The sequence below is a fragment of the Canis lupus genome, chromosome 4 (genome assembly GCF_011100685.1).
Source record: "Canis lupus familiaris isolate Mischka breed German Shepherd chromosome 4, alternate assembly UU_Cfam_GSD_1.0, whole genome shotgun sequence".
NCBI lineage: Eukaryota > Metazoa > Chordata > Mammalia > Carnivora > Canidae > Canis > Canis lupus.
In genome coordinates this window covers 18,157,754-18,184,115 of record NC_049225.1, presented here as the reverse complement: position 1 = coordinate 18,184,115, position 26,362 = coordinate 18,157,754, and the positions used below count along the sequence as shown (strand labels likewise).

At 34.3% G+C, this 26,362-nt stretch overlaps 1 protein-coding gene across 3 annotated transcripts in view; it reads left to right on the top strand.

The window, feature by feature from the left end:
- Nucleotides 1-26,362, top strand: part of CTNNA3 (catenin alpha 3) — a 1,666,571-nt gene that overhangs the window by 1,564,924 nt on the left and 75,285 nt on the right. For all 3 annotated transcript variants that reach the window (XM_038534069.1, XM_038534067.1, XM_038534068.1), the window contains one exon: nt 21,457-21,562. In XM_038534069.1, coding sequence (XP_038389997.1) covers nt 21,457-21,562 — 106 coding nt within the window. The remainder of the gene's footprint in view (nt 1-21,456; nt 21,563-26,362) is intronic.

Sequence of the window (26,362 nt, the reverse complement as noted above, 5' to 3'; positions counted from 1 at the left end):
ACAGTATAGTGTAAACATAACTTTTATATCCACTGGAAAACCAAAAAAATCATTTTTCTCCCTTTATTGCTATATGCGTTCTGTTGTGGTGGTCTGAAAGCAATCTTGCAATATCTCAAGGTATACCTATATTTATAAATATGTCATTCTGAATTGTCACCACAAACAAAACCCATTTTTTTGTTGTTGTCAAACCAGAGATGTGATGTGTAGCATCTTGTCAGTTAACATTTATTCTTTTTGGTACCATAATGAAGGGATATTTAGTATGCTCCCACTGCCTCCTATTTATGTGCCTATTCACACCCAAAAAGTTCAGAGGTTCTTTAGCCACTGGTTCTTTAGTTCACTGGTTCATTAGCCCTTATTTACTACCTCACCATCATGGTGTAAGTTGGCCAAATTTTCAGGGCTATGGAACTACCTGCAGTAATTTTGCTTTCTTGTGATTCAAATAAAATTCTGTAATTTTTCAGTTGGTGATATAAGTGATCTGAAGAATTAATGGAGAGCTTTAGTTGCCTCTTCCAACAGAAATGCCAGAGGTAATGTGTAAGTCTTGCTACTTATAGTACTTACTATTCAGAGTTTAACTTGGAACCTCTCCATTGGCTGCTCTGGTCACAGCTAACTTTGGAATAATAAAACATGGAGTCAAGTTTGTTGTTTTTGTCATCTTTAACCCCACCTAACAGATTTCAGGGGACAAATAAGGCATCACACTGGTGTAAGAACAGTGGTTCAGTAAAGTGCAAGAAGCATATTATAAATACTCTTGGTTGTACAATGTAATGAGATTGAAATGACGGATTGGTTCTTTTTTGAGTACCCCTGCATTCCACAAACTATTCAAAAGTCTAAATCCATATACATTGCTGAAAAATGAAATGTGGTGTAGGCATCTATAAAGCTCAGATTGTATTGAACACTTTAATTATATACCCAATATATTTATATATTATTATAAACCCAATATTTATACTGTTAAACTGAAAGAAGAGAGAAAAAAAGACCTAAGCTGAGATACTAGTTTTTATTTAAGCATCCAGTGAGGACTACTTTGATAAAAGTGAAAGACTCTACCAATGTAGAGTTTGAAACATGTATTTCTGTCATTATACCTTAATCAGAATTATAACTATTTTATCTGAAACATTTCAGAAACCTAGAAGGTGGTTTATATATTTTTTTTAATATTTTATTTATTTTTTCATGAGAGAGAGAGAGAGAGAGGCAGAGACACAGGCAGAGAGAGAATCAGGCTCCATGCAGGAAGCCTGATGTGGGACTCAATCCTAGTAATCCAGGATCACGCCCTGGGCTGAAGGCAGGCACTAAACCGCTGAGCCACCCAGGGATCCCTTAGAAGGTGGTTTAATGAAAGTTCCTTATGAAAATAATGATGTTATATTTTACCTTGAAACTTACACCAGACAAATACTTCAGGTTATTTTTGAGAAGAAACATATCTGTTTTAAGATACATTTCTCATATAAAGATAGAAAAGTAAGTATATATTCTACTGAGGTCAGAAAGTAAATTTTAATGTAAGGATTTCTATTAGCTATGAATGCAATTCTTTAAACAAATCCCAATGAAATTAGACTTCTATTTTAGACATTGTAATGTAATCCAATGAGGTTATTTCTATCTTGGAGTAAGTCTTCATAACAACTCAAAATTACCATGAGTAAAATAAAGACTATATTCTAAGTGCTGGAATTAAGCAGTTAGAGTGTATCTTCTGGGATATATAGGTTATTTGTTCTTTCTATCATTAAGATAGAAACATAAATGTTTCTATAGATAGAACATAAATGTTCCTCTGTACGTGCCATTTTCCTCTCTGTCCTAGTATCAGTTGATGGTATGGAATATACACGCTAGAGAACCAAGATAGGAATCTAGTTTGAAGTCTGTTCTCCCTGTTGGGTTGAGATGAGGGCATATGTTATCTAGAATAGCCACAGTGACAGCTCACAGGTTTTCCCTCCATGGCTGTATCTAGAACTCCGAAGGTACTATGTTTCTGAATTCTGCAGTGTACATAGACCTGACTGGGTGGAGATTTCTTTTTTTATTTATTCATGAGAGACACAGAAAGAGAGAGGCAGAGACACAGGTAGAGGGAGAAGCACGCTCCATGCAGGGAGCTTGATGTGGGACTCGATCCTGGGTCTCCAGGGCCGAAGGTGGCATTAAACCACTGAGCCACCTGGGCTGCCCGAGTGGAGATTTCAATAGATGTGTTTCAACAACGAAATATTGAGTAGCTGATTATTATCTTTGGGTGTCCTTAGACATCTCACAATTTCTGAGATAATTATCTTTAAAAATTAGCTTGGGATACACTTTTATATTCCATTCTAGCTCAAATATCATCTGATCACCAAGATTCCAGACACAGATATGTTAGTTCATCCCTTTTACTTAAATTAGAAAACAGATGTTATAAATTATTGCGCATCAAATTTGCCACAGAATTGGCTGAAAACAGTTTTATTTGTTGAATATTTAATTATATAAACACACATACATACATTTATATATAGCTATATAGATTTTATTATGTATAATGAATTACATGTTAACATAATAGATATTATCTGTTATATCTTATATATGGTGAATGGACTGAGAAAAGTGTATTTCTCCATAAGAGCACTTTTTTTTTAAGATTTTATTTATTTATTCATGAGAGACACACAGAGAGAGAGGCAGAGACATGGGCAAAGGGAAAAGCAGGCTCCATGCAGGAAGCCTGATGTGGGACTCCATCCTAGGACTCCAGGATCATGACTCAAGGCAGATGCTCAACTGTTGAGCTACCCAGGCGTTCCCCCATAAGAGAACTTTTATACTAACATATATTGCATGACCATTCATCTACATTGGGGGGTTGGCAAACTTTTTCCATAAAGGGTCAGATAGTAAATATTTTAGGCTCTGCAGGCTACATGTCTTAGTCCTAATTATTCAGTTTTGCCACTGTAGGACTCAAATACTCTTAGACTATACATAAATGGATGGGTCTGGCTGTTTTAATAAAGTTGTTTTTATAAAATCTGGTGGAAGGCTGACTTTGGCTTTTATGCCAAATAAAAGCTTGTCCTGATCTAGGTTATGTGGAAAAAATTGTGAGTATAATCACACCCTAATGAAAATATGTTCATTGCTATTGTGGCTTCATTTCTACCACTGCAAATGATGTCTAGAAAGATGACGAGGTTATTAGATGCTGATATTATTTTCCTTTTGCTAGATTAATAAAAATCAAGAAATTTTAGCACAAATATCTATGTAATTTATCATTATTCTGAACTCCAATGAGCAAATTTTATTAAATCATAGTGATATTATATGATTTAGACATTGTGCCATCCCATACAGTAGCCCCTAGACATACGTGGCTATTTAAATAAGTATAATTTAATTAAAACTGATATAGTTAAAAATTCAAGGTTTTATTTATACTAGAGATATTTCAAATGCTCAATAGCTACATGTTTCTAAGTTACCATGCTGGATAGCATAGAGAACATGTCCATTATTGCAGAAAGTTCTATTGGACAGTGCTGATACTAGACTCAAAACACATATTCAACCATTATAGATAAAAAGGCAAACATCTTCATAGAAATGAGAGAAGTAAAATGTGCCAGAAAGAAATAAATTCTATACTTTCAGAATCTATAATTATTAAGTTTCAGACCTTCAAATATTTCCATTTAAAACTATTACCACAGAAATTTTCTTGAGATGTGTGTCATGCTCTCATATATTTAAAAGGAAATTCCAGCTCAGGGTCTGAGATGTAAATGCCATCCATTAAAGTTACTCAACAAAATTACTGAGGGCTACCAAATTGCTTCTTGTTGACTTCTACTACTCAGAACTTATTAAATAATTTTAAGAAAATTTAATTCTAAAATCTGAGCTTGCATGTACCAGAAGGGTTTTCTGTAGGCCTTTCTGTGTGTGTGTATTTATTTACTTATATAAATTGTATTATTTTGTTACTGATCCTCTATGAATTCACTCCCAGCCCAGGACATTAAAAAAAAAAATTGTATTTTTAAAATAAAGGGCCCAAAGAAATTTGAATCAAGACACATCTTGGCTTCTAGAAGTCTTTTATTCCTTTATGAGTTCTCATTACTGAAACATTTTAGAAATCTCAAAAAAAATGAGATTCTAAAGGAAAGTGCACAGAGCAGATTTTAATTTTTTAATCTAGTCAAGGGAAACAGCCTTGAATCAATTATCCACAGTTTTCAACGTATAATCAAGGATTTTGACAATATTTAGATGTTGAACTGCCAAGCTATTAGCAACCAAGAGATTTGATTAGACATCCATATTAATAAACACCTGTCGTAATAGCATAACAGATGTTCTAGAAACACAGCTAAACCAAAATGTAAATTTAAATCTTTTGGTCATATTCCTCTACAATGTGATGCCTAAATTAAATTTCATTACTCTATTTGTTTTACTAAGACTCAATTGCTAAAATGATTCTGCTCAATAGAAAAATGCTTTTATTTTAAATGATTAAAAGGTCTCTGAAATCAAAGCCTATTGCACAAATATGTGAAATTTTCAGTTAAAAATACATTAATTATGTGATATGTGCCTGTTTGCATTTATATATGTATATATGTATGTACATGTATATATGTATATGGATGTATGTGTATAGTTAAGTAAATTTGGGATAAATTATTTTGAAAATTATGATAGTTGAGAACTAGTACATGTAATTTTAATTGATACATACATAAGTCATTCACAGATGTATAGTTTTTGACAAAGATTTATTCATTTGTTGAACACTGGTTCACTCCATACAATGGTTTCTATAATGTACTAAACTATTGCAACTAATATATTTTCTTCCCACTAGGACCATATTCCATGAAAGTAGTATAGACAAATAGCATGTGTAAAGAAATATTTTTTATTTAAATAAATTTAATAAATAATCTATGTGTATTATCAAAGAAATAAATGCATGTATAAAACCAAAAAAAAAAAACCAACATTATGATCTGAGTTGAGGAGCTATTTTATTATATAAATGTGCTTACTTTTCTCAATACAACTCCAAATATGGAACGTATCTTATGCACATTTATATGATATCTAATTAGGCAAGTATCAATTTAAGGAAATGTCTACTAGCTAACTATACCAGATTATTAAGTATTTGCCTCAAGAAGTCCCAACATTATATGCAGGTATTAACAGCATTCATAGATATCTATAGGAATTTGAAGTACACAAAGTACTTCCAAATGCACTAACTCGTTTTAAGGAAGTAGTAACCATTTATAAGTGCTAGCTTCTTCACTCCACCTCCCAAAAAGCAGCAAATTGGCATTAGCATCTAGTTCCTACTGGTAAGAGCATCAGTTTTGACAGAAATCCGTTATAATGGAGTAGTAGGAGCTCCAAGAATAGTGCTTGAAATAAAGACCCAAGGGGGCAATGTTATGGATTCCACACAAGAATACCAGCCTGAAAGTTGTCTGTAGGGAGACAAGACTTCGTTTTACGAAGAACTGAGTTATACGTATATTTTTCAGGTAATGGCAAATTAACCATGGTGAATGTCTCAACATTGATTATGACCCTGAAATATATACCTAATTCTATTTATTAACTGACTTATTTTTATTCTTAATCATGGTTAGATGCTAAAACACCTAGTTCTGTGTTGAAGCTGAAATATCATCTTACTGTGAATTTAGTTCACACTGAAGGTTGACCCAAAAAGTAGTGTTTCTCTCCCTCCTTCTTTTCTCTTCCTCTCTCGCTGCCCTTGTATGAAGCTACACAGACTTCCACAGCCTATTTTGTGAGGCATCAATTCTGTCACCTTACTTCTTCATAGAAACTTGGCCTTAAGTCTTTCAAAATTTCTCCCTCTATTAACTGCTGCTTGTTGCTGAGATTAGCTGAGAGGGTTCAGATTGTCCTCTCAACCGTTTATGTTGTCTTCTCTTTGTACAGCAGGTGAATTTCCATAAGAAGTCTGGATCATATGATCTTTCCCAGATCTGCCTAAATCTTGACTGTAGCATCCGGTGTTTTCTCCTTATCTCTTTTCTTCCTCTCTTGTTGGGATCTAATGAAGCAAGTTAATTAGTTGCCACTTTCATATAAAGAAAGGTTTTTTTCCTTCTTCCTCTTCTTTGCTTGTTCATTGTGTTAATTTTCTTAAATGTCCTTTTTCTTCCTCAGTATTCTAGAATGTATTTTTCAGAAAATACGATGATGTCTTAACAAACATGCCAGATACCTGAATCTAACCCTTCATTCTCATAGGAAGTGCTTTCTGCATTCCTCCAGAGGGCAGAGCTAGAACCACTGTGAGGAATTCAGATCTTTGTTCAATTTAAAAAAGATAGTTAGCAGTTAAATCTGTCAATCTAACAAAAAAAAATCTATCCCATGGAGTTATAAGCCCCTAGTGCAAAAATATGCCATCAGAAATTAGAGAACTATTAGTCATGGAGAAATTATTTCCACAGTTGAGAGAACCTAGACTAATTGGCCATCAAGTTCCTGTTCAACTATCAGTTTCTGTAATTGTATAGTTCACAGGCATTTGCGATTATAAAGTATCATGATTCATGTCTACTCTGATTAGCTATTTTTCACTCGTCTCATTTTACTTACTTTATCCTTTAATATCACTATGTATGGTTTATAGTACTTAGTTGAGAAAGGAACTAGTTCCTTTGGAAATACTCTGTGAATCACTTTCACAACTTCAGCTGGACTCTGAGATGTAAAACCTATATTTTTTTGCTTATTCATATTCAACTATTATTATATGGTTTCTCTGGTCAATTTCAATCTTGGTACACATCTTAATTATTTTCTCCTTCAATTAATATTCTCTGTCCCAATCGAGTATTGTATCCTATCACTCAGTTTCATTTTCATCTTGGTATTATTAACATCTGAAACTGTATTATTATTTACATGTTTATCTGCCTCTCAATTTTACTGTATTCCCTACAGTTTTCAAACTTCAAAGATATAAATGCCTAGGAAAAACCATGGTCTGTAGTTAAAATTCAGAAATTATTTTTAATGAATAAATTCATATGGATAGATGGCTGAATGAACTACTACTTTTCTACTTTTGCATCTAACAGCTTATGATAAAATAGGGAAGACATTCTTTGTCCAAATGGTCTTTCCATTGGAGTGACATTTCCATCCAGTCATTTTATGTTACAGAGAATAGGGATCGTGCCTTCTTCATGTTTCATTCCATCATATTGCTTAGCAAAGCACCTCACACATAACCAATAATCAATAGTTATCTGTTAAATAAATAAGTTAATTAGCCCCCTTCTTGGCAGTAAAATTGGTTTTCTTGAAGGATCCTAAAAACTGGACTCTTTCATGCTTGAAGACAGGAGAAAGATAGGCTGTGTTTGTTTTGGAACTCAAAGGGAAGAAAAGGAACTGGCAACCTGGGTATTATAAGCATAGGGCAAAAATTAAAAGTTCTAGGTTTGACTGAGTCCTGTTTTGTGTAAATGTGTAATGTTGATTGGGCCATTAGCTTACATGAAGCATCAGTATTTTCTTCTGCAATCGGGACTGATAATCTGCCATTCTTATACCACACATTTGTTAGTATATCAAAATCATAATATTTAATACATATTAAAATCAATAATCTGTAGGAAAGTGCTTTTTAGTTTGTAAAATATCATACAGTTATAACTTATTATTATGGGTAACATTAAAACATCCATGAAACCAAGGGTCAATAATCTGTTTAATCCACAAGTAAGACTAACAAGCATCTCCAGTTTTAGCTAGCAGCAGAAAGGGGGAAAGAAGTGAAAGGGAAGAGGCAAAGAATGAAAGAGAAACCAACAATAAGAGAGGGAGAAAAAGAAGAGGAAACATACAAGGTGAGAATGAGCAGAGGGGATATGACCAGAAGGGAAGTAGAGAAGAGGGAGTGGAACGAGAAAGAAAATAATTATATCTGATGGGAATTTGAGAGTAGTACCCATGGTGATCAGGTAAGCTAAAATCTCTAAACTAGCGCTTCATCCAGTTCCAAGAAATAGGCTATGTGAGGTCAGAGATGAGGTAAAGATGTGGGTTTCAATCTAACACGAGATTAGCCAAGATAAAGTGTCATTCCATGGAAATGGGTAAGTCCCATTGCCAGACACAAGGTATCATGTACTTGCTCATTATTAAAATAAAAGCTGCAGCAAGAATAAAAGTATATGCTTACTAAGAATCTCTTCTCATGTGGTTGATATGGAACTTTGATTCCAAGAGCCAGACTATGGCAGGAAGACCCCATCTAGTAGTGGGGTACAGTCTTCAGAATCCTTAGTTATAAGCTACAGTACAAATGATTTGATTGCCCTTCACTTTTGGCCTAGAAGAAAGCTCTGCAGTTGTACCAGTCTGGCCTGACACAACTTCCCCACAGTTAGTTATCATGTGCATGGCTTAATGATGGGAAGATAACCTTTGAAAAGAAAATGAAATCATTACTCTCATTTGGTGATCCTCAGGAGCTATCTGAATATGTACAAAACTATAAAGGATGCCCAAGCTCAACTCTCAGAAGACAGAGCAGAACCTACAATCCCCAGCCTTTCAAGTACTTGTCATGTTTCTAGAAATAGCATCTATGTTTAAAAATAAGTTATCCTTTTGTTCCTTGGAATTTTTTTTTCTTATTTGTAATGTTTTCTGGTTTTCAATTTGAATTCGCCTTTCACCTTTAGTTCTTTGCTGCTCTAAATAACACCTAAAAATATTCCTGTTGTCTTTACTATAGCATCTGTCCTTTTACAAGAATAAACTGTTTTTAGTTTCTTTAAATTAATGCTTCTTTCTCTCATATCCAATAAGTGAGGAATAATAAAAACACATTCTTATGGTCATTTATACTTTCTATTTAGAACTTATTTATAAAAGGAGAAGGAAGATGTATTATACCTGAGTATATGTTGAAGGCCCACCTTTAAAAATTTTTAAATAAAATAGTGTCTCAAGATAATCATTCATTTCATCCTTTCAGATGCTTAAAGGTGATTATCTGTTATGAATGTGACATTTATTTTGAACCTTTAAAATAAATATACTCTTATTTCTAGTTCTTCTCTTTCATTCCTTCTGGTAATCTATTGTTTGGTATACCTAATAGAGAAAAGAGTACAAAATAAACTTCATGGTCCTGTATTCTTTTCTTTGCACCTGGGTTAAGGGAATTGATTAACTTATCTCTTGAAACATTTATTTGTGAAAGAACTATATGTAAGTTCTTGTTTATCTCCCTACTGCTTTCCTTGCCTCCAGATGTTCTGAGAAACTTAAGTATGAATTGTCAATTCCCCAAAAAGCTTAAGTCTCTAGTTCTAGAGCTAAGACATGCATATACATAACTCTAAGGCAGGAAGGGATGACAATCTCAAGAGAGGTACTGTAAGATGGCAGAAATGTTCAGAGGGACTAAATATGTATTTATTGCTTTAGGCAACTGGAAAGACCTTCTGGGAAAGATACCATTTGAGCTATGTGTTTAAATGTTAATCTCTAAAGTGGGACTATTAGGTATTCTATTGGACAGTGGAAAGAAAACATTTGAAATTTTATTTCTGTTTGTTATCAGAAATGTTAAGAATTGTATTCTTAGCAGTATTTTATATATGCTTGATGCTGATCCTCTCCTTTACTGTATATTTCAGACAAAAGAGTTCTACAGCCTAGAAAGATTGATTATGGTACCTTCACTTGTTCAATTGCTTTCAACATATCACAGTTAATGTGTGCCTGGTTAACTGGATTTATGGATTACATTATCTAGTTTTTTTAATATTTTTTAAAAGATTTTATTTATTTATTCACGATAGACATTGAGAGAGAGAGAGAGAGAGAGAGGCAGAGCAGCGATACAGGCAGAGGGAGAAGCAGGCTCCAGGCAGGAAGCCTGACGTGGGACTCGATCCCGGGACTCCAGGATCGCACCCTGGGCCAAAGGCAGGCGCCAAACTGCTGAGCCACCTAGGGATCCCCTACACTATCTAGTTTTTTTTTTTTTTTTTTAATAAAGATTTTTTATTTTATTTTATTTATTTATGATAGTCACATAGAGAGAGAGAGAGAGGCAGAGACACAGGCAGAGGGAGAAGCAGGCTCCATGCACCAGGAGCCCGACGTGGGATTCGATCCCGGGTCTCCAGGATCGCGCCCTGGGCCAAAGGCAGGCGCCAAACCGCTGCGCCACCCAGGGATCCCAACACTATCTAGTTTTAACTAAGCTTTCATCAAGTTGGATCTGTTTTTAAATTTTTATAAAAAATTAGGATAATTAAAAGGGAAATCCAAACAAAGAATGTCAGAAGTTGACAGTTCTTTTTATTCTTAGGAGGAGATATTTGTTAGCCACATTACAGTTAAAATAAATGATGAACTAATAAAAATTGACAGCAACCAGGCCAATAAAATGAATTATCATAAAGACTGCTTGAAGAATGGACTTACATTCTTTAACACTCATATGTTAAATTTCTCCTTAAGGAATGTATATTGTGCCTTGAGATCAGTTTTAATGACATTATCATTAGCAAGATATTTAAAATAGTTTTTTCTCTTTACCTGATCTCTTTATAATTTATATTTCTCTCTATATTTTATAATATGCATAATTTATTAGCACACAGGTAACATGAGTAAATATACATAGAGAGAGGGGATGAAGTAAAATATGTGTTATCTCATTCTATGCTTGACAGAGCAGGCTGAATGATGGCCCCAAAGTAACCTATTTGGCTAAAACTATGAATGTTTTGCTGTTCAAAGCACCAAAAGTTCAATGTGAAGAGGGGATGTCTTAAGAATCCCAGCTCCTGGAATAATCATATTAGCTTTCTTGGAACTGATCCCATTGAACAGTCATAATCTTAATGATTTTTGCCTTTGGGAAAATGTCATTTTCCCCCCATTTTTTCCCAGACTGTAAGTCATAAAAATGAATTCTATAAGCTTCCTCTTGAAATTTGCATTTTGTTCAGAGTAACCATCTTATCAGGTGGCTAGTGATGTCCTGGTTTCCTATTATTTTCTTCCCAAACACTGCCTCCCCTTCCCACCACCACTTAATTGGAGACCCAATATCTCACATTTCAAGGAATAGTTTCAAAAAATCCCGGAAACATGGAGATTTAGGGAGGAGCTCTAGACAGGAGAGAAAGGCATCCATTTCAGTCAAGTTCAATATGCTTGCATGCCATCATTAAAGTTTTCAAAAGAATTTCGGGAAACCTTTGAGGCCTATTTTCAGAAAGAGAGAACTGGCAGGCCTTGAATGAAACAGGCCCCCTGTAGAGAAGGGCGGAGGAGATCTGTGGTCCCATGCAAACTGACACCTTGACCCAAGGCACCCATGCCTAACAAAGAACAAAACAGTCTAGAGTGTTAAAAAAAAAAAAAAAAAAAAAAAGAGGAAGGAAGAAAAAAGAAATTCTAAGCCCTGACTTTCTTTTCTAGTCCTTTCTATTGTAATTTTGGTTTAATCAGAAATAAATCATTAAGCACACAATTTGAAACTAGGTTATGGTCCTTTTAATATGGTTCAGTCTGATATCAACATGTGACCCTCCAGACTGAGCCCTCCAATATAAAAGCAGGTCTAAATAACTAAGTATGGCAGGAGTCTATTTTATTTTAAGGCAAGGGATTTTTTAGGGCAAAAAGCCACCACACACAGACAAGAGGGTGGATCACACTGCGGGCATAATGTGCAGGGCTGTGGTTTTACACTAGCTGCATAAAACAGCGTGTATCAAGTCACACTCAATCTGAATAAGACAATTGAAAATGGTAGGCTTTGTGATATCTTAAAATTTAATAAATTGTAGCTATATTCAACAAGACTAGGAAAGAGAGGGAGGCCATGACAAAGATCTACTGGTCTTTTTCCTTATCTCAGAAGCAATGAGAAGGCCAGATACTGGTAGCAAGCCTGACCCTTGAGCCACCTCTATGTCCAATCTGTTAACTGTGATAGATCTTGATGAAGTGATCCATTCACCCTCATGTGTTTCTTCAACAGGACCTTACAATAACATAAGGCTGTGACCAGAGTAGAAAGTGAGTTGATATGTAGGCTTTAAGAATGTCAAATGCTAAATAATAAAAGCTAAATTATATTGTTTTCATACATTGAAAGTGATTATTTTCTACGCTCATAAAATTTGGTCTGATAGTAAAGGAGTAAGAGCAGCTAGTATGTCACAGTGGTTTAAGGGGAAGCTGGAAAAAATGTCCAGGCTCTGTAAGATATCATATACATGATTAATGCTGAGGCCAATGCCAACAGGAAAAAAGAGGGACTCCCACAGTCAGAGAGTATGATTGTATTTACAGTACATTGGCTTTGATTAATGTGCACACTCAGAGAAGTAATGTGTGGAAGGCCAGGAAAGACCTGTTTTCAAATGTTGGTGCTGAGTACAGATTTCCCATTATGTCCTGAGAAGGTATTGATGAATAATGACTTAAAGTCTTTTTTTTTTGGGGGGGGGGGGGGGGAGAGGATGCCAGAGGGGTTACTTTTCCATGCATGTGGAAAGATATAAATGGATTTCCTTGTCAATACTCACTACCTTCTGAGTCTGGAGAGCCACCAGTGAGAAGTTTATCCTTTGTTTCAGTTTCAATAATCAATTGTTTGCAAGAGTATCTTAAATAATTTTAACTGTAATGTTTTCCCTAAAAGACCCCCTGCATTGGGTATAGTTTCTCAATGTTTTATGAAAACATGTTCCAGAATTTTCAAAGCTTCTAAGTCCCAAAGAAAAAAATGACAACAACAACAACAACAACAAAAAAAAAGAAAAAATGACAACATGCAATAATCACCTGAAAAACTTTCCCCATCTCCCGCAGAATAGAATTCCTTCCCTCCTCTTGCCCCAGGCTCAAGTTTGATGTGTTTTCAGTAGTTGTGTGTGTTTCTTATGTAACCCTGGGAGGAAAGAAAGGCAGGCTAAAATTGATGTGTGGTGTATGAGGGAGGAAAGAGAGCAGTACCAAGCACATAAAGCATCTCTCCAGGTAACTCTGTTTTTTCCAGATTTCCAAAAAAAACATACAGCTAGCAAACCATTAAGAACCAAGAACCTAAAAAAAAAAAAAAAAAAAAAAAAAAAAAAAAAAAACACCTGACACTTTTACTGGCAGAGTAAATACAGATCATGTGAAAAAAAAAAAATTAAAAAAAAAAAAAAACTAGCAAGCTGGAGAAGCATCCACCAGAGCACTGATTTTGAACTAAGTCCAGGAGAACCAGTAGATCCCTTATAGGAACCAAGTCGAACCACTTGGTAGTGACTTACGGGGACGGGGTAAACTAGAGAATGGCTTTCCAAGATGTCCACCTCCAAATCCCATGAATCCTGTGAGCTTATGAATGTCACCTTCTATGAAATGAAGGAAAGAGAGAGACAGAATCTCAAGCATACTCTACAGGAGTCCAATGAGGGGCTTGATCTCATGACCCTGAGATCATCACCAAAATTCAGATGCTTAACCAACCGTGCACTGAGGCACCCCAAGACTTTGTAAATGTGGCTATATTGGGGATATTCAGGTGGGAAAGTTATTCTGTATTATCTGGGTAGATTCGAAGTGATTACAGAGGGGCTTACAAGAAGGAACAGGAAATCAGTAAGGAAAGAGCCACTGATGTGATGATAGAGTCATAATTATAGTTATGTACTTAAAAAATAGAGGAAGAAGCCACAAGCCAAGGAATATAGGTGGCTGCTAGAAGACAAGGTAGTATCTTCACCCTTCAGAGCCTCCAGAAGGAACCAGCCATCCTGACACCTTGACTTTAGCCTCATGAAACTTATTTTGGACTTCTGACCTCCAGAACTGTAAAATAATAAATTTGTGTTGTCCTAAGACACCAATTTGGGATAATTTGTTACAGTACCATAGGACACTGATGCAAGGACTCTATGTGAGGAAGGATTAGCAGACCAGCTGATACAACATGTGATTGCAGTTGTGGACATAGAGGGAGCAGTGAGAATTGGCATCCATGCAACTACCAACTCCAGTTTTCCCTTTAGGTCAGCACGAGAATGTCCTTGCCTTTGGAAGAATAGATGAGAGCAGCAAAGTTTCTTAGATGTCTATGATCTTTAAATGTGGTATTAAAACAACTTATTTGATCAGCGAAAAATAGGGCTAACATCACTAGAAAAAACTTGTACCTATACATAACAATTTTCACCAGTTTTAGAATTCTCAAAAGAACATTAATGGCTTCACTTTTGGTTCTAGAAAATTTCCAATTGTCAATCCTACCACTAGGATACATCTCTCTCAGAATCAAAAGTCAAAAGTCTAGTGGTAGAGAAAAACACAATTGTAACTTTCCTTTTTATACCCCCACCCCCTTAGATATATTTACTTTTGGTTCCAAATAGAATGAAAGAAAGAGCGATAGAGAGAAATGTCAAATTACTGATAAAATAAATTTAATCAAAGGAGAAGTTATTTATCTTATAACTTTTGGTACTGGTCAGATAGACAGAATATGATGCTTTAAAGGAACCCCACTAATAAAACCTCCTAGGAATCTCTTGTTCTCATGTATTTCCTTACAATGTATGAAGCATTCCACTGAATCAGACTATCCTTTGAATTTCAGTGCTTCAAGATAAGTCCTCACAGGAAAGCTGTGATGATACTTCCACACATGATTTATTTTTAATTGGCCCTGAAGGTACTAATGACTTCAACCCCTTGCTTTTAAATTTAAGCCAACCAATATTCATATACCTTAAAGAAAAGTTAAGGAACCTTGAGCTTTTAAGCTTCTGTTTCCTTATTTATAGGGTGAAGATAATAGATTGTAGAACAGAACAGTAGATATTAGATTCTTGGAACAGATAATAGATTCTAGGAATATGTAAGGCAGCATAACTTGTGGTATGCACAGTTACAGGAGTGTCCAGGATGCAATCTTAAATTTGTGAAGTGGTGCACAAAGCTGGGTGTGAGAATTCAGTGGGAAATTTGAGCATTTTAACAGTTCCTGGGACATAAAAACTCTGTTAAGTATGCTCTCAGGACAAAATTTTACAAATAGTAGTGAAATCTTCACATGTAGGAAGAACTGGAGAACATTATCTCTGTTTTACTAAACACAAAAATGAAAATACGTGGTTAGCTGACCTTTCCTTTGCCTACAAGTTAAAAACAAACTTTGCTAAGGAAATTCTTCTTCTACTTCTACTTCTACTTCTACTTCTACTTCTACTTCTACTTCTACTTCTACTTTTGCTTCCACCAGATATTCAGTGTTTGGGGCCCTTAAGAGTACTTGATGAAATCCTTCTCTAAATGCTATATAGTCTGTTTAAGATTTGGTACAAAACTAACAAGTTGAGGGTAAATTAGGGAATTTGGGGGCTGAAGAACACAGAAAAGATTTATGCCATATACATATATATTTAGAAAACCAGTTTTTAGACTTGAAGAAGGGAGTTCCTACTTCTTATATGCACACCCTATATACAAACACACAATAATAAAGCAGCAGCAGTAACAGCAGCAGCAATAATTATAACAATAATAGCTGAAAGTATTATCCCCAGGTTGATCCCCCAGAAGATCTCTAAAATAAGCCCTGTCCTTGTTTCATAAACAAATACAAGATTGAATGTGAAAGACTATCATCACTATGCCAAAAGTAAAGCTTACATAATTTTTATCTTTAATAATAGACTATCTACAATGTGATCATTTCAAAACAAAAAATAGAATTGGTGTTCTTCCCAGGCAGAGTATATGTCTCATAATTTCAGCTGTATTGGTGAAGAGCCTTGGTTCTTTCCCAATTTTTTCTCAAGCACTTGGTGACATCCAAAATACCCTTTACAGGGAGCACAGATTTTAGTTGCTAAAAACAAGTATAGAATTTTAGCAGCCCCAGGAATAGGTGCAGAGGAAAAGCTGTAAAACCATGTTTTCTTTTGTTCCTGTGCCCAAACAGAACATATCCCAGTTACGTGAGTCCATGTTTCTGGACTTTGGAATATGGATCAGAATGATGTGTTCCAATTCTTAACCTGATCCTTAAAATCTCCTAGGACAGTCCCACTTATTTTTCATGTTAGATGTGTGGATACAGCAGACCCAGCATAGTGCCATGAAGCCTTAGCCATCAGGTTTTCTTAGAGCTCGAAGACGTGGTTCTTCAATGGCTATGTATCATGTCACCTACTTTAAGCCACTAAAATATTTGATGTTATAGCAATTAGGCTATTATGAATAATATAGGACAAGAGCAGAAATGAAAAAAAAATGTATACAATTCTCAGACAATATTTTCTTTTTTTCATGGTGCAAAACCTTTTTCCGACTTGAATCCCAAAGGTTCCTTAAGATACTAATTACTCAGGCTGATTGTTAGCGGATTATTCACTTGCTGGTTTTCCAAGGACTTTTACAGAGTCCTCAAAACTTGAGAATAACACTTTACAAGAGAAAGTAACATCCGGAGGGAGAGAATCGCCTAATTAAAATTTCATGTTTGAACAGAAGCAGAACAGTGTGTCCTTGCTTGAGTCTGGTACCTCTCTTTATCTCATCATTTTTGGTTGCTTTCATGATAATTACTTCTTTCTTTTCTATCTACTTTCAGAATTAGAGTAAGAGAATCCTGATGGTACCCTTGTAAAGCTAAAGCACTTATCTTGGAAGGCTTTTACCACCAAAAATATGTCACTACATCTAAATCAACTCCTTATAAGGAATTAAAGAACAGCCTTGAACAACAATAATGACTATGAACACACAGTTTATGGGTGTATATATTTTATAACCTATGAAAGGATATTATGAACATGGTTATACAGGGCTATATTGTCATCAGGTATAAGAAAAAATTCAATTGTGTGAAGTCTGTTCATATTGTTTGGCAAGTACTGTAATTTTTAAATAAAAAGGCAAACAACTTTTTTATTAAAACACCATTATTCATAAAGGGATGAAGAAAAGAAAAAAAATAACATTTGCTGAGCATCTAGTATGTGCCAAGTACTGTGGAAAATAAATGATTTCATAAATCCTTACCGTGTGGCAAGTATCATAATCATTTTAATGAAGAGAAAATAAGTTCAGACCAACTGTTATTTATCCAAGGCTACACAGCTCATATGTAACAGAACTGGGATGCAGACAAAATGTATTTACTGAATCCTTATTCATTTCACCCTATTGCAACAGCAAATTTGAGTGTTAGAATTAAATAAAATAACTATATCTAAAGCTAATATTAGATCAAATTTCTATGTCTTGTATTGTAAATAAACATCCAATTGCAATCTCCCCTCTAGTATGGCTTATGCAATGGCTGAGTTTGAGTTTGGTATTAAGAATCCAAGGAAAGGGGAAGACAGAGTAAGGGGTACTGAGATAAGTAAAAGAGAAAAGTAATAGTATCTCAAGAATGAAATCCCAAGACTATAAAGTACTGATACCATTTTAGGCATTTGTCATGACTTTAAATGTCTCTGTAATGTAGCACAATTTTATTCTGTTGGAACTATGAGACAAATTTAGCTTGTGTTCCTTGAGGCTATTGTACATGAACAAGTCACTGTTGGCGGACCTCTTAACCACCCAGCTCCTAAATCTAACCCTTGTCTTTGCTGTCTCTTGCATTTATGGTAACTGCCATCAATGGCTGAGGACATCTTTCTAATATTTTTTCCTATATATATTTTATTATCTTTTTCTTGAGGTATAATTGACATATAACATATTAGTTTCAAGTATTAAAAATGATTCGAGGGCAGCCCCAGTGGCTCAATGGTTTAGTGCTGACTTTGGCCTGGGGTGTGATCCTGGAGACCCAGGATCGAGTCCCGCATCGGGCTCCCTGCATGGAGCCTGCTTCTCCCTCTGCCTGTGTCTCTGACTCTTTCTCTCTGTGTCTGCAATGAATAAATAAATAAAATCTTTTAAAAAATGATTCGATATTTGTAAGTGTAATTATCACAAGTCTAGTTAACAATTAAAATTAATATTTTAATTTTATCTTAGCGTGTTTTATTGGGAGAAGTATAAGATAGGTATTAAAAGCAGATTCTGTGACCAGATTGCCTGGGGTCAAATCCTGTCTCTAACACTTACTACCTGTGTAACTTAATAAAAGATGTATTTAACATCTCTATTCTTCAGTTTCCTCATCTGCAGGATAAGGATAACAATAATTCTAAACTCATAGTGTTATTATAATGATCAAATCAGTTTGTGTATGGAATAGTGCCTAGCCCATAGAAATGCTAAATGTGTTAGCTACTGTTATGGAATAAAATATATACTATCATTGTATTCATTCATTAAGTGAGCCACAATGTCATGGGACTTATTCTACATGAATAGCAAAGGAGAAGAAGATTAAAAGGATGGTTTTTGATCTTGAAAAGGGAAGTAATATTATGTAATCAAAAATGTATGGGTTACCAAGTACACAATATATTATAAAGTTTTGTTTTGTTTTGTTTTTAATCACTGGCAGAAAATATCAAATAATTTCATAGATATTTTCTGTCTCTGAAAAGACAAAGCTGTTACTAATCAGCTGTATCATCTCATTTCTTGTGATAATCCAAAGAGAAAGGAGAGGTGGATGCCAAAAATGGGGTGAGGGTGTGGGAGGAATGGGAGTCAAGGTTGGGGTAGGGTCAAAAATGGCTGAAATGTTATACCAATAAGTTGCTAAGGTATCTCGTTCACTTGCCTAAAAGACTTTTCCATGGCAAGCACATTGCTTTCCCATTATACCTTCTAACCTATATTTTAATGATTAGTTGGCAGACTCCCTACTCCGGAGCTAGATCTGCTGTCCTTTCAGAGGAAATAGATTATTATCGCAGCCACCATTTATCAAAGGTTTCTGGCCTCCACTTTCTTTAAAATATTTCTAAAGTTTATCCCATCCTCTTCTGGGTATCTTTCTCAGTTGGATCCAAACTCAATGATTTAAGACACAATTTGCTGACAGGAGATCCTGAGAACCCATTATGAAAATGAAGGCAGCAAACAACCTTTGAATGCGTTTCCCAATTTAAAAAGCCTTCATTACATAGCACTTCAGCATTTCAGGCTGGAATGTTAAAAATTTATCATAGTTTCAGTAATTGCAGCTTCCTCTGGAAGCTTGGCATGATATGGAATCATTTGTAAAATGTGTATTTTGTTTGGCACTCAGTAGGAAGCTTGCCAGGCAATACATTTAATTAGGAACATGAAGAATAGAATAATTGTGGTCTGTCATTACTTTTAAGTTCTACATGTGTTTAAGATAGTGGTCTCATAACAATGTATGAATTTAAAGCGAAAGGTAATTTCCTTTTCATCACTCTAGGGTTTTCATATTGGGAAATATATATTTTGATGGGGAAGTGTACATTAGCTTGCATTCCTTAGATGTAATTCTGTCCATTGTCTAAGCTACTAGAGTGTTCGCTGCAAACAACCTTTGTCCATTGCTTAAAACCTGGAATATTGATACATTGCCTTTCAAGCTTAGACAGCTTTATTTAAATTTAACTTTCTCTAGAGATGCATGGAAATAATGAAGCACATTGCCTTTTGTGAACATAACCATGTACATAACATCTAGTTCTGCTTGATGCATTAAGTAAATGTGATAAGAGCAACTCAAACATTGTAGTAATTAATGTCAATTTTTTAAAAAATCGCAAAGCAACCTATGCTAGTATATCCGGAGGAGAAATATGGTGATAACGATATACCAGGGCCAGGTTTTCACTGTGTTAAACATGGAATTCCATTCTTACTGGAAAACCTGCTTATAACGAATTTGAGAGGCATCATGAGAAAAATGCAGTGAAAGGGCCATTTTGGCATACAGGGCACAAGTGTTCTGGTATTCCAGTTTTTAAGTATAGAATACTCTCATCATTTATCTTTGCATGAATCCCCACTTTTGTTGCTACACAATGATAGTCTCCTTAGTAAGAGATTTTCCTCTGTGATAAATCTCATTAGATTTTGTATCAGGACATCTATTCCAAAGACCCATCCAAGGTGTAAATAAGACAGGGACAGAGATTGTTTCTGTTCCCCTCCTCTTCTAACTCCACTGTATTTTGACCTCTTAGAATCTTCCTTTTCTCACACTGACCAGCTTAATCTTTCCTCACACCTCCTTCACTCTCTGCTCTTTCAGAAGCATCAAAACACTTTTGATGATGTGAATCATCACATCACATCACTGAATCATAAGTGATTCAGTGATTCCTTCCATTCATTCTGTGCTAAGGACAAGGAACAGAAACCAAATTAGAATGGTCAGCATATTGACAGACAGAAGAAAGTAAGGAATCAGACACAGGGAAAAGAGTGGTTGGGGTGTATGGAAGTTTCCATTCTTTAGGTAATCATTTATTTTTGAAGAAAGAGAAGATAGAAAAATATTTCCTTATGTTATCCCCGTCCGAAAGTGTAAGACATGTACTTTTCTTCTTACCTGTCTTGTAAATCTCATAAGTGAACCAAATTATTATTCCATGGCATTTGGAAACAAAACTATTTTAAAGTAACAACTGCCAACAATAACAACTGGTGATATTAAATGCTTATTTTCTATAAAGCCAAGTTCTGAGCACTTTTTAGACAATGGATCAGATAATCATTAGAATGACTCCATGTGGTATGTGCTCCTACTACCTACCACCAAGGAAACTGGGACATAGAGTGTCTATTTATCTCATTTGACTTAAACAAACAATATGAAGTGGTCCAAGATAGTGTGACTCCAGATTCATACTCAGTGTTACTATGATGCTACAATGCATTGTGGAGAAGATATGTGGCCAAAACAAAATGCAGTTAACTGGAAGACTATTTAAAAAAAGGATTATAAATAGGAAGATTAAAAAGTATACCTGGTGATGAAAATGCAATGTTGAATATATATATAGAATATTCAATATATATAATGAATATTCTATATATATATTCAATATTCTATATATATATATATATATTTCGACCATATATATATATATGGTCCAAAATCTCATATTTCCTCTTACAATTAGTAAAATACTATTGCTTTGAGATATCTACTATTAAAAATACCTGAGAATGAAAATCTAATGAAGTCCATCTTCTTGGCAGTATCTCCTGAATCTCAACACAATGAGACTTCTTTTGTTTTTCATTTTCCATTTAATATTGCTATCTAATTGGTGTCTCTCCATAACTGAAGGATGTAAAGTGAATGGCCAGTACTCGGGGGCGGGGGGGGAGGCAGACTCGTGTGTGTGCGTGTGTTTGTGTGTGTGTTTGCATTTGTATCTTAGCATAAGCTACTGCAACTAACATGTATTCTTCTACTTTAAGGGGCAAAGGACCACTAAAGCATACCACTGATGTGATCTATGCAGCTAAAATGATATCAGAATCAGGATCAAGGATGGATGTCCTTGCTCGGCAGATTGCAAACCAGGTGAGTTCTCTAGAAATAGACATGATGAAAGTCTTTTTAAATTGCTCTCTACCATGCAACACTGATTAAAACAAAGTTGGATTTTTAATTTATTGGATTGCTTTTTCCTAAGTTATAATTCAAAAATCTTACTGCATAATTAATACACAAGTAGTGAGCAATTCATTCTAAGGAAGATTATTTCTTAAGGCATTATTATTATTATTTTTAGTGTTTATTATTTCTTAGATTTTTGAGCATCAGAGATATATTAAATGACTTAAAATTCCAACTTTTTGAGTTTCAAATATGCTCAAATTATTATTTTTACAGGCTCTAATACTCAGGTTTTTTTTTAATACTTTAGATTTCTTATTTTTGCCCTTCAAAAAATCAATACCTCCCAAAATTCTGTTAGGTTTTTAGTGTTAACCTTATATTCTGATATTTTATGTAAAATCCTAAGACAAATAATAATTAGTAGAATACTAATGAATAAAATGTGGAAAGAAAAAAGTGTGGAAAGCACATAACCCTTATGGAGACAAATGCTAAAGTTTCTAAGCACTTGGTTTCCTTCCTTCCTTTGTTTCATTTTTTTAAACACTTTTACTTGAAGTATAATTGACATACAATATTATATTCATGAATATTATTTTCATTTCATGTGTACAAAATAGTGATTCAACAATTATATACATTACAAAATGGTTGCACATAAGTATAGTTGCCATCTGTCATTGTACAAGGTAATTACAATATTATTGACTATTTTCCCTATACTGTCCTTTTCATCCCTGTGACTTATATATTTTATAACTGGAAGTTTGTACCTTTTAACTCCCTTCACCTATTTCACCCATCCTCCCAATCCTCTTCCTGTGGCAACAAACATTTTGTTCTCTCTTTTGTTTTGTTTTCTAATTTTTAAATTATTTTTAAATTCTATTTAATTTTTTAATTGAAGGATAATTAACATACAGGTTTATATTAGTTTCAGGTGTACAATAAAACTGTTCAACAACTCTATACATTATTCAGTTACTTTTTTCAGATTTCTCATGTCTCTGTTACAATTTTCTAAGCAGCAGCTACATTATTAATTACCTTCCCCCAACTTTAATTGAAAATTCTGTCAATTTCTTTAATGTATTGAGAAATTCAATTAATGTCTCAAACTGAAATATATAGTATTGTAGATTTTACTACTCACCTTCATAAAAAGTATTTCTTTCCTTTTGGGGAAAAAACACTTTTCTTTTTGACTTTGCAACTATTCCACATTATTTCATGCTTATATACTTTGAGGGAAACTTCTTTTGTACTGCTTCTTCTTATGTACTCTTTTTATTCTCTGTTTTTGGATACATGATCAATTTTAAAGTATATTATTAGATATTTCTAGATATATGGGAAAAGAAACAAGAATACTAACAGGGATGCCTGGGAGGCTCATGATTAAGTGTCTGCCTTCAGCTCTGGGCATGGTCCTGGGGTCCTGGGATTGAGTGCCCCATGGAGTCTGGCATAGAGTCCTGCAATGGAGTCCCACACTGGGTTCGCTGCAGGGAGTCTGCTTCTCCTTCTGCCTATGTCTGCCTCTCTCTCTGTGTCTCTCATAAATTAAATAAATAAATAAATAAATAAATAAATAAATAAATAAATTTTAAAAAGAATATTAACAGAGACAAACAGTTTTAAAGATTTTATTTATTTATTCATGAAAGGCACGCAGAGGGAGAAGCAGGCTCCATGCAGGGAGCCCTATGTGGGCCTCGATCCCGGGTTTCCAGGATCAGGCCCTGGGCTGAAGGCAGGTGCTAAACCGCTGAGTCACCCACGCTGTCCAAGATTTCTTGAATATACGTATATATATGTTTTGCTACTTTGAGCATTATAAGCACTTTATTACTCTTTAGTATTTAGTATTTACAGATGAAAACAAACTCTCTCCTAATACAATTCAAAATACATTATGAATAAGTGATTGAAGCTCAAATCCACTTAGAATTTTCTGTATTTTAGAATTTTATTGCATTCACTTTTATGAGAGAGATCAAATAATAGTAGAATAAGTGAAACCATAATGCATTAGAAGGATTTATGTGTACTGCTAACCTTTTAAATATTTCATACTTGCTACCAGTGTGCTTCTGTTTCTTTTAGAATGCACAGTTTTCAAGGTTCAAATAGTTGTGTCACTTGGAAGTTTTTTCCATATATTGATCTTTTTTAATTATGTCAGAATCACCTTGCTACAAGTACTTTTATAATGTAGCTTTATTACATTATACCATTGTTTTTAGCTTTATCCATGGTAAATGGATACAAATGTATCTGTTATACCATTGTTTTAGCTTTTTTACATGGAAGAAAATAAAAGTATTGTCTGACTTTCATACAGCTTGTACATTTTAGGAGAAGATTAAAGAAACAGTCATTGAATAATGAAATTATAGATGGCCCTCTTTGGCTTTTTCCACTTCATATAGGAGAGTAGTTTCAAATGAATTACTTTTGTTCTAAACAAATAGGGTTCTGAAGAATCAAAAATGAGAATTATGAAACTGATTGTCACTATAGAGATCATCTGGGGAGATTGTCTATGACTGTGCATCTGATATTATTTGATAGATTAACAACAACAAAAACTTAGACCGTAAATAGTATCTGAAATTTATCGTGGAATGCAAATGAATAATATAAGCAAGGCAATTTTCAGAGTGTATGTGTATTATGAAAAAAATATCTGTTGGAATATTGATTGCTTTCTATTTTGAACAACCTAATTCAAAAATTTTTAATAATTTTTATGATTTTTTTCTTGTCTATTTGCTACTAGAGTGTTAGAAGATCAAACATGAATCAGTTTTCAATTCCACCCAACATAGACTTATGATATCTATATCTATCTATCTATATATAGTGTTAAATGAAATTAGTTTCATTCTCTAACATTCCAGAGTTAAAGTTCATATGCAGAGAGAATGAAATGAAATTACAATATTGTTCCTAATTCTATCTACTTGGACTTCCTTTTTTCCTTTTTCTTTCTTTCTTTTTTTATTTTTTTCCACTCTTCTTTCCTGTTTTTCTTCCTTGAACATATGTTTATTGTGTGTAGCCAAATACAATTTACTATTCTGACTGTATCTTAATTAGCTGTTTTAACATCTAGAACTCTAACATAAGCTCAATTGTCCCAATCTTTTGGGCTTTGGAGGTATCTTGACATGGTGTGGTAGGTCATATATGCCTTTCAAGATGTATTGCTTAAGTTCTGTAGAACTCTGGTACAAATTCTGTCTATATTCCTAAAGGAATAAATTGTAATAGCTAACAACAGTACAATTGCTGTTGTTAGCTATTACAATTTTTTTTAGGATTTTATTTGAGAGACACAGAGAGAGAGAGGCAGAAACATAGAGGGAGAAGCAGGCTCCTCACAAGGAGCCTTATGCAGGACTCAATCCCCACACCAAGGATCATGCCCTGAGCTGAAGGCAGATGCTTAACTGCTGAGGCATCCAGGTGTCCCACTATTACCATTCTTAAACATGTTCCTCATGAATAAAGAGAATGACAAGTTAGAAAACTACTCTTCTTCAAATCCAAGATTCTAGACTCTTAGTACACATCTCTTTCTATTCCTCAACTCTACACTGTAATTCATGGTGTTAAGCAGGTATTCTAAATTAGATGAATAACACCTCAAAAGGTAGAAAAAGTACATAGATCTAAATTAATTAGAAAAGCTGTATATCCTAAATAGGAATGAGATGTACATAGGAACCAAAATAAGATGAATATCTGGTAAAGTGTCTGGCATAAGGGGAGGACAAAATTAGACTTTCTTACCACTGAAGCCTATAATACTTCTTCACTGTAATTTTGCCAAAGCAAAGATATCCACAATATCTGCTGGGTACTTCCACCTCATCATAACTGAACACAATTAAAATGAAATTTTAGTGTTAAAAATAATGAAAACCAATGCTAATTCAAGAAAGCATGGCATTTAGAAAACAAGATGAAGGATTACAAGCCAATTCACACACAATACATTTAACTATGAATGAAACAGCTGACAAATGCAATCTATATTGATATTTTGACAGAATATTGTCAGTGGCTTGTTTCATTTGAATTGTTTCCCTACTGATGTTGTGAGAGTCAAAAATGCATTTTAAAACATGTATGCAAAAAAGAATCTTCTGAAGCATTTATTATATTATTCTAACATGTCCCTTAAGAATATAATTTCCAGATGCATCTTATGACAATATTTGTATTTTGATTCTGTTATCTACCTAAAATTTATTTTGGGCAGATATTGATGCTTAGATTTGTTCTCCAGATTAATGAACTTTATAAAAAAATTAAATGCATAGCAATTCTCAGGAATTAAATAGGAATAGATAGATACTAAAATATATTATTTTTGTATCTTTTTTTTTAAGTGCAGTTGACACACAGTGTTACATTAGTTTCAGATGTACAACACAGTGATTTGACAACTCTATCTGTTATGCTGTGCTCAGGACAAGTGTAGCTACCATCTGTCACAACACAATATTATTATAGTACCATTCACTATATTTTCTATGTTTGTACCTTTGTTTGCCTTTTATTCCATAACTGGAAGCTAGTATCTCCCACTCCCCTTTACTCTTTTGTCTATCCCCTACCCTTCCCCTGTAGCAGCTATCAATTTGATCTCTGTATTTATGAGACAATTTCTGCTTCTGTCTGTTTGGTTGGCTAGTTTATTAGATTCCACATATAAATGAAATCATCTGGTGTTTGTCTTTCTCTGTCTGA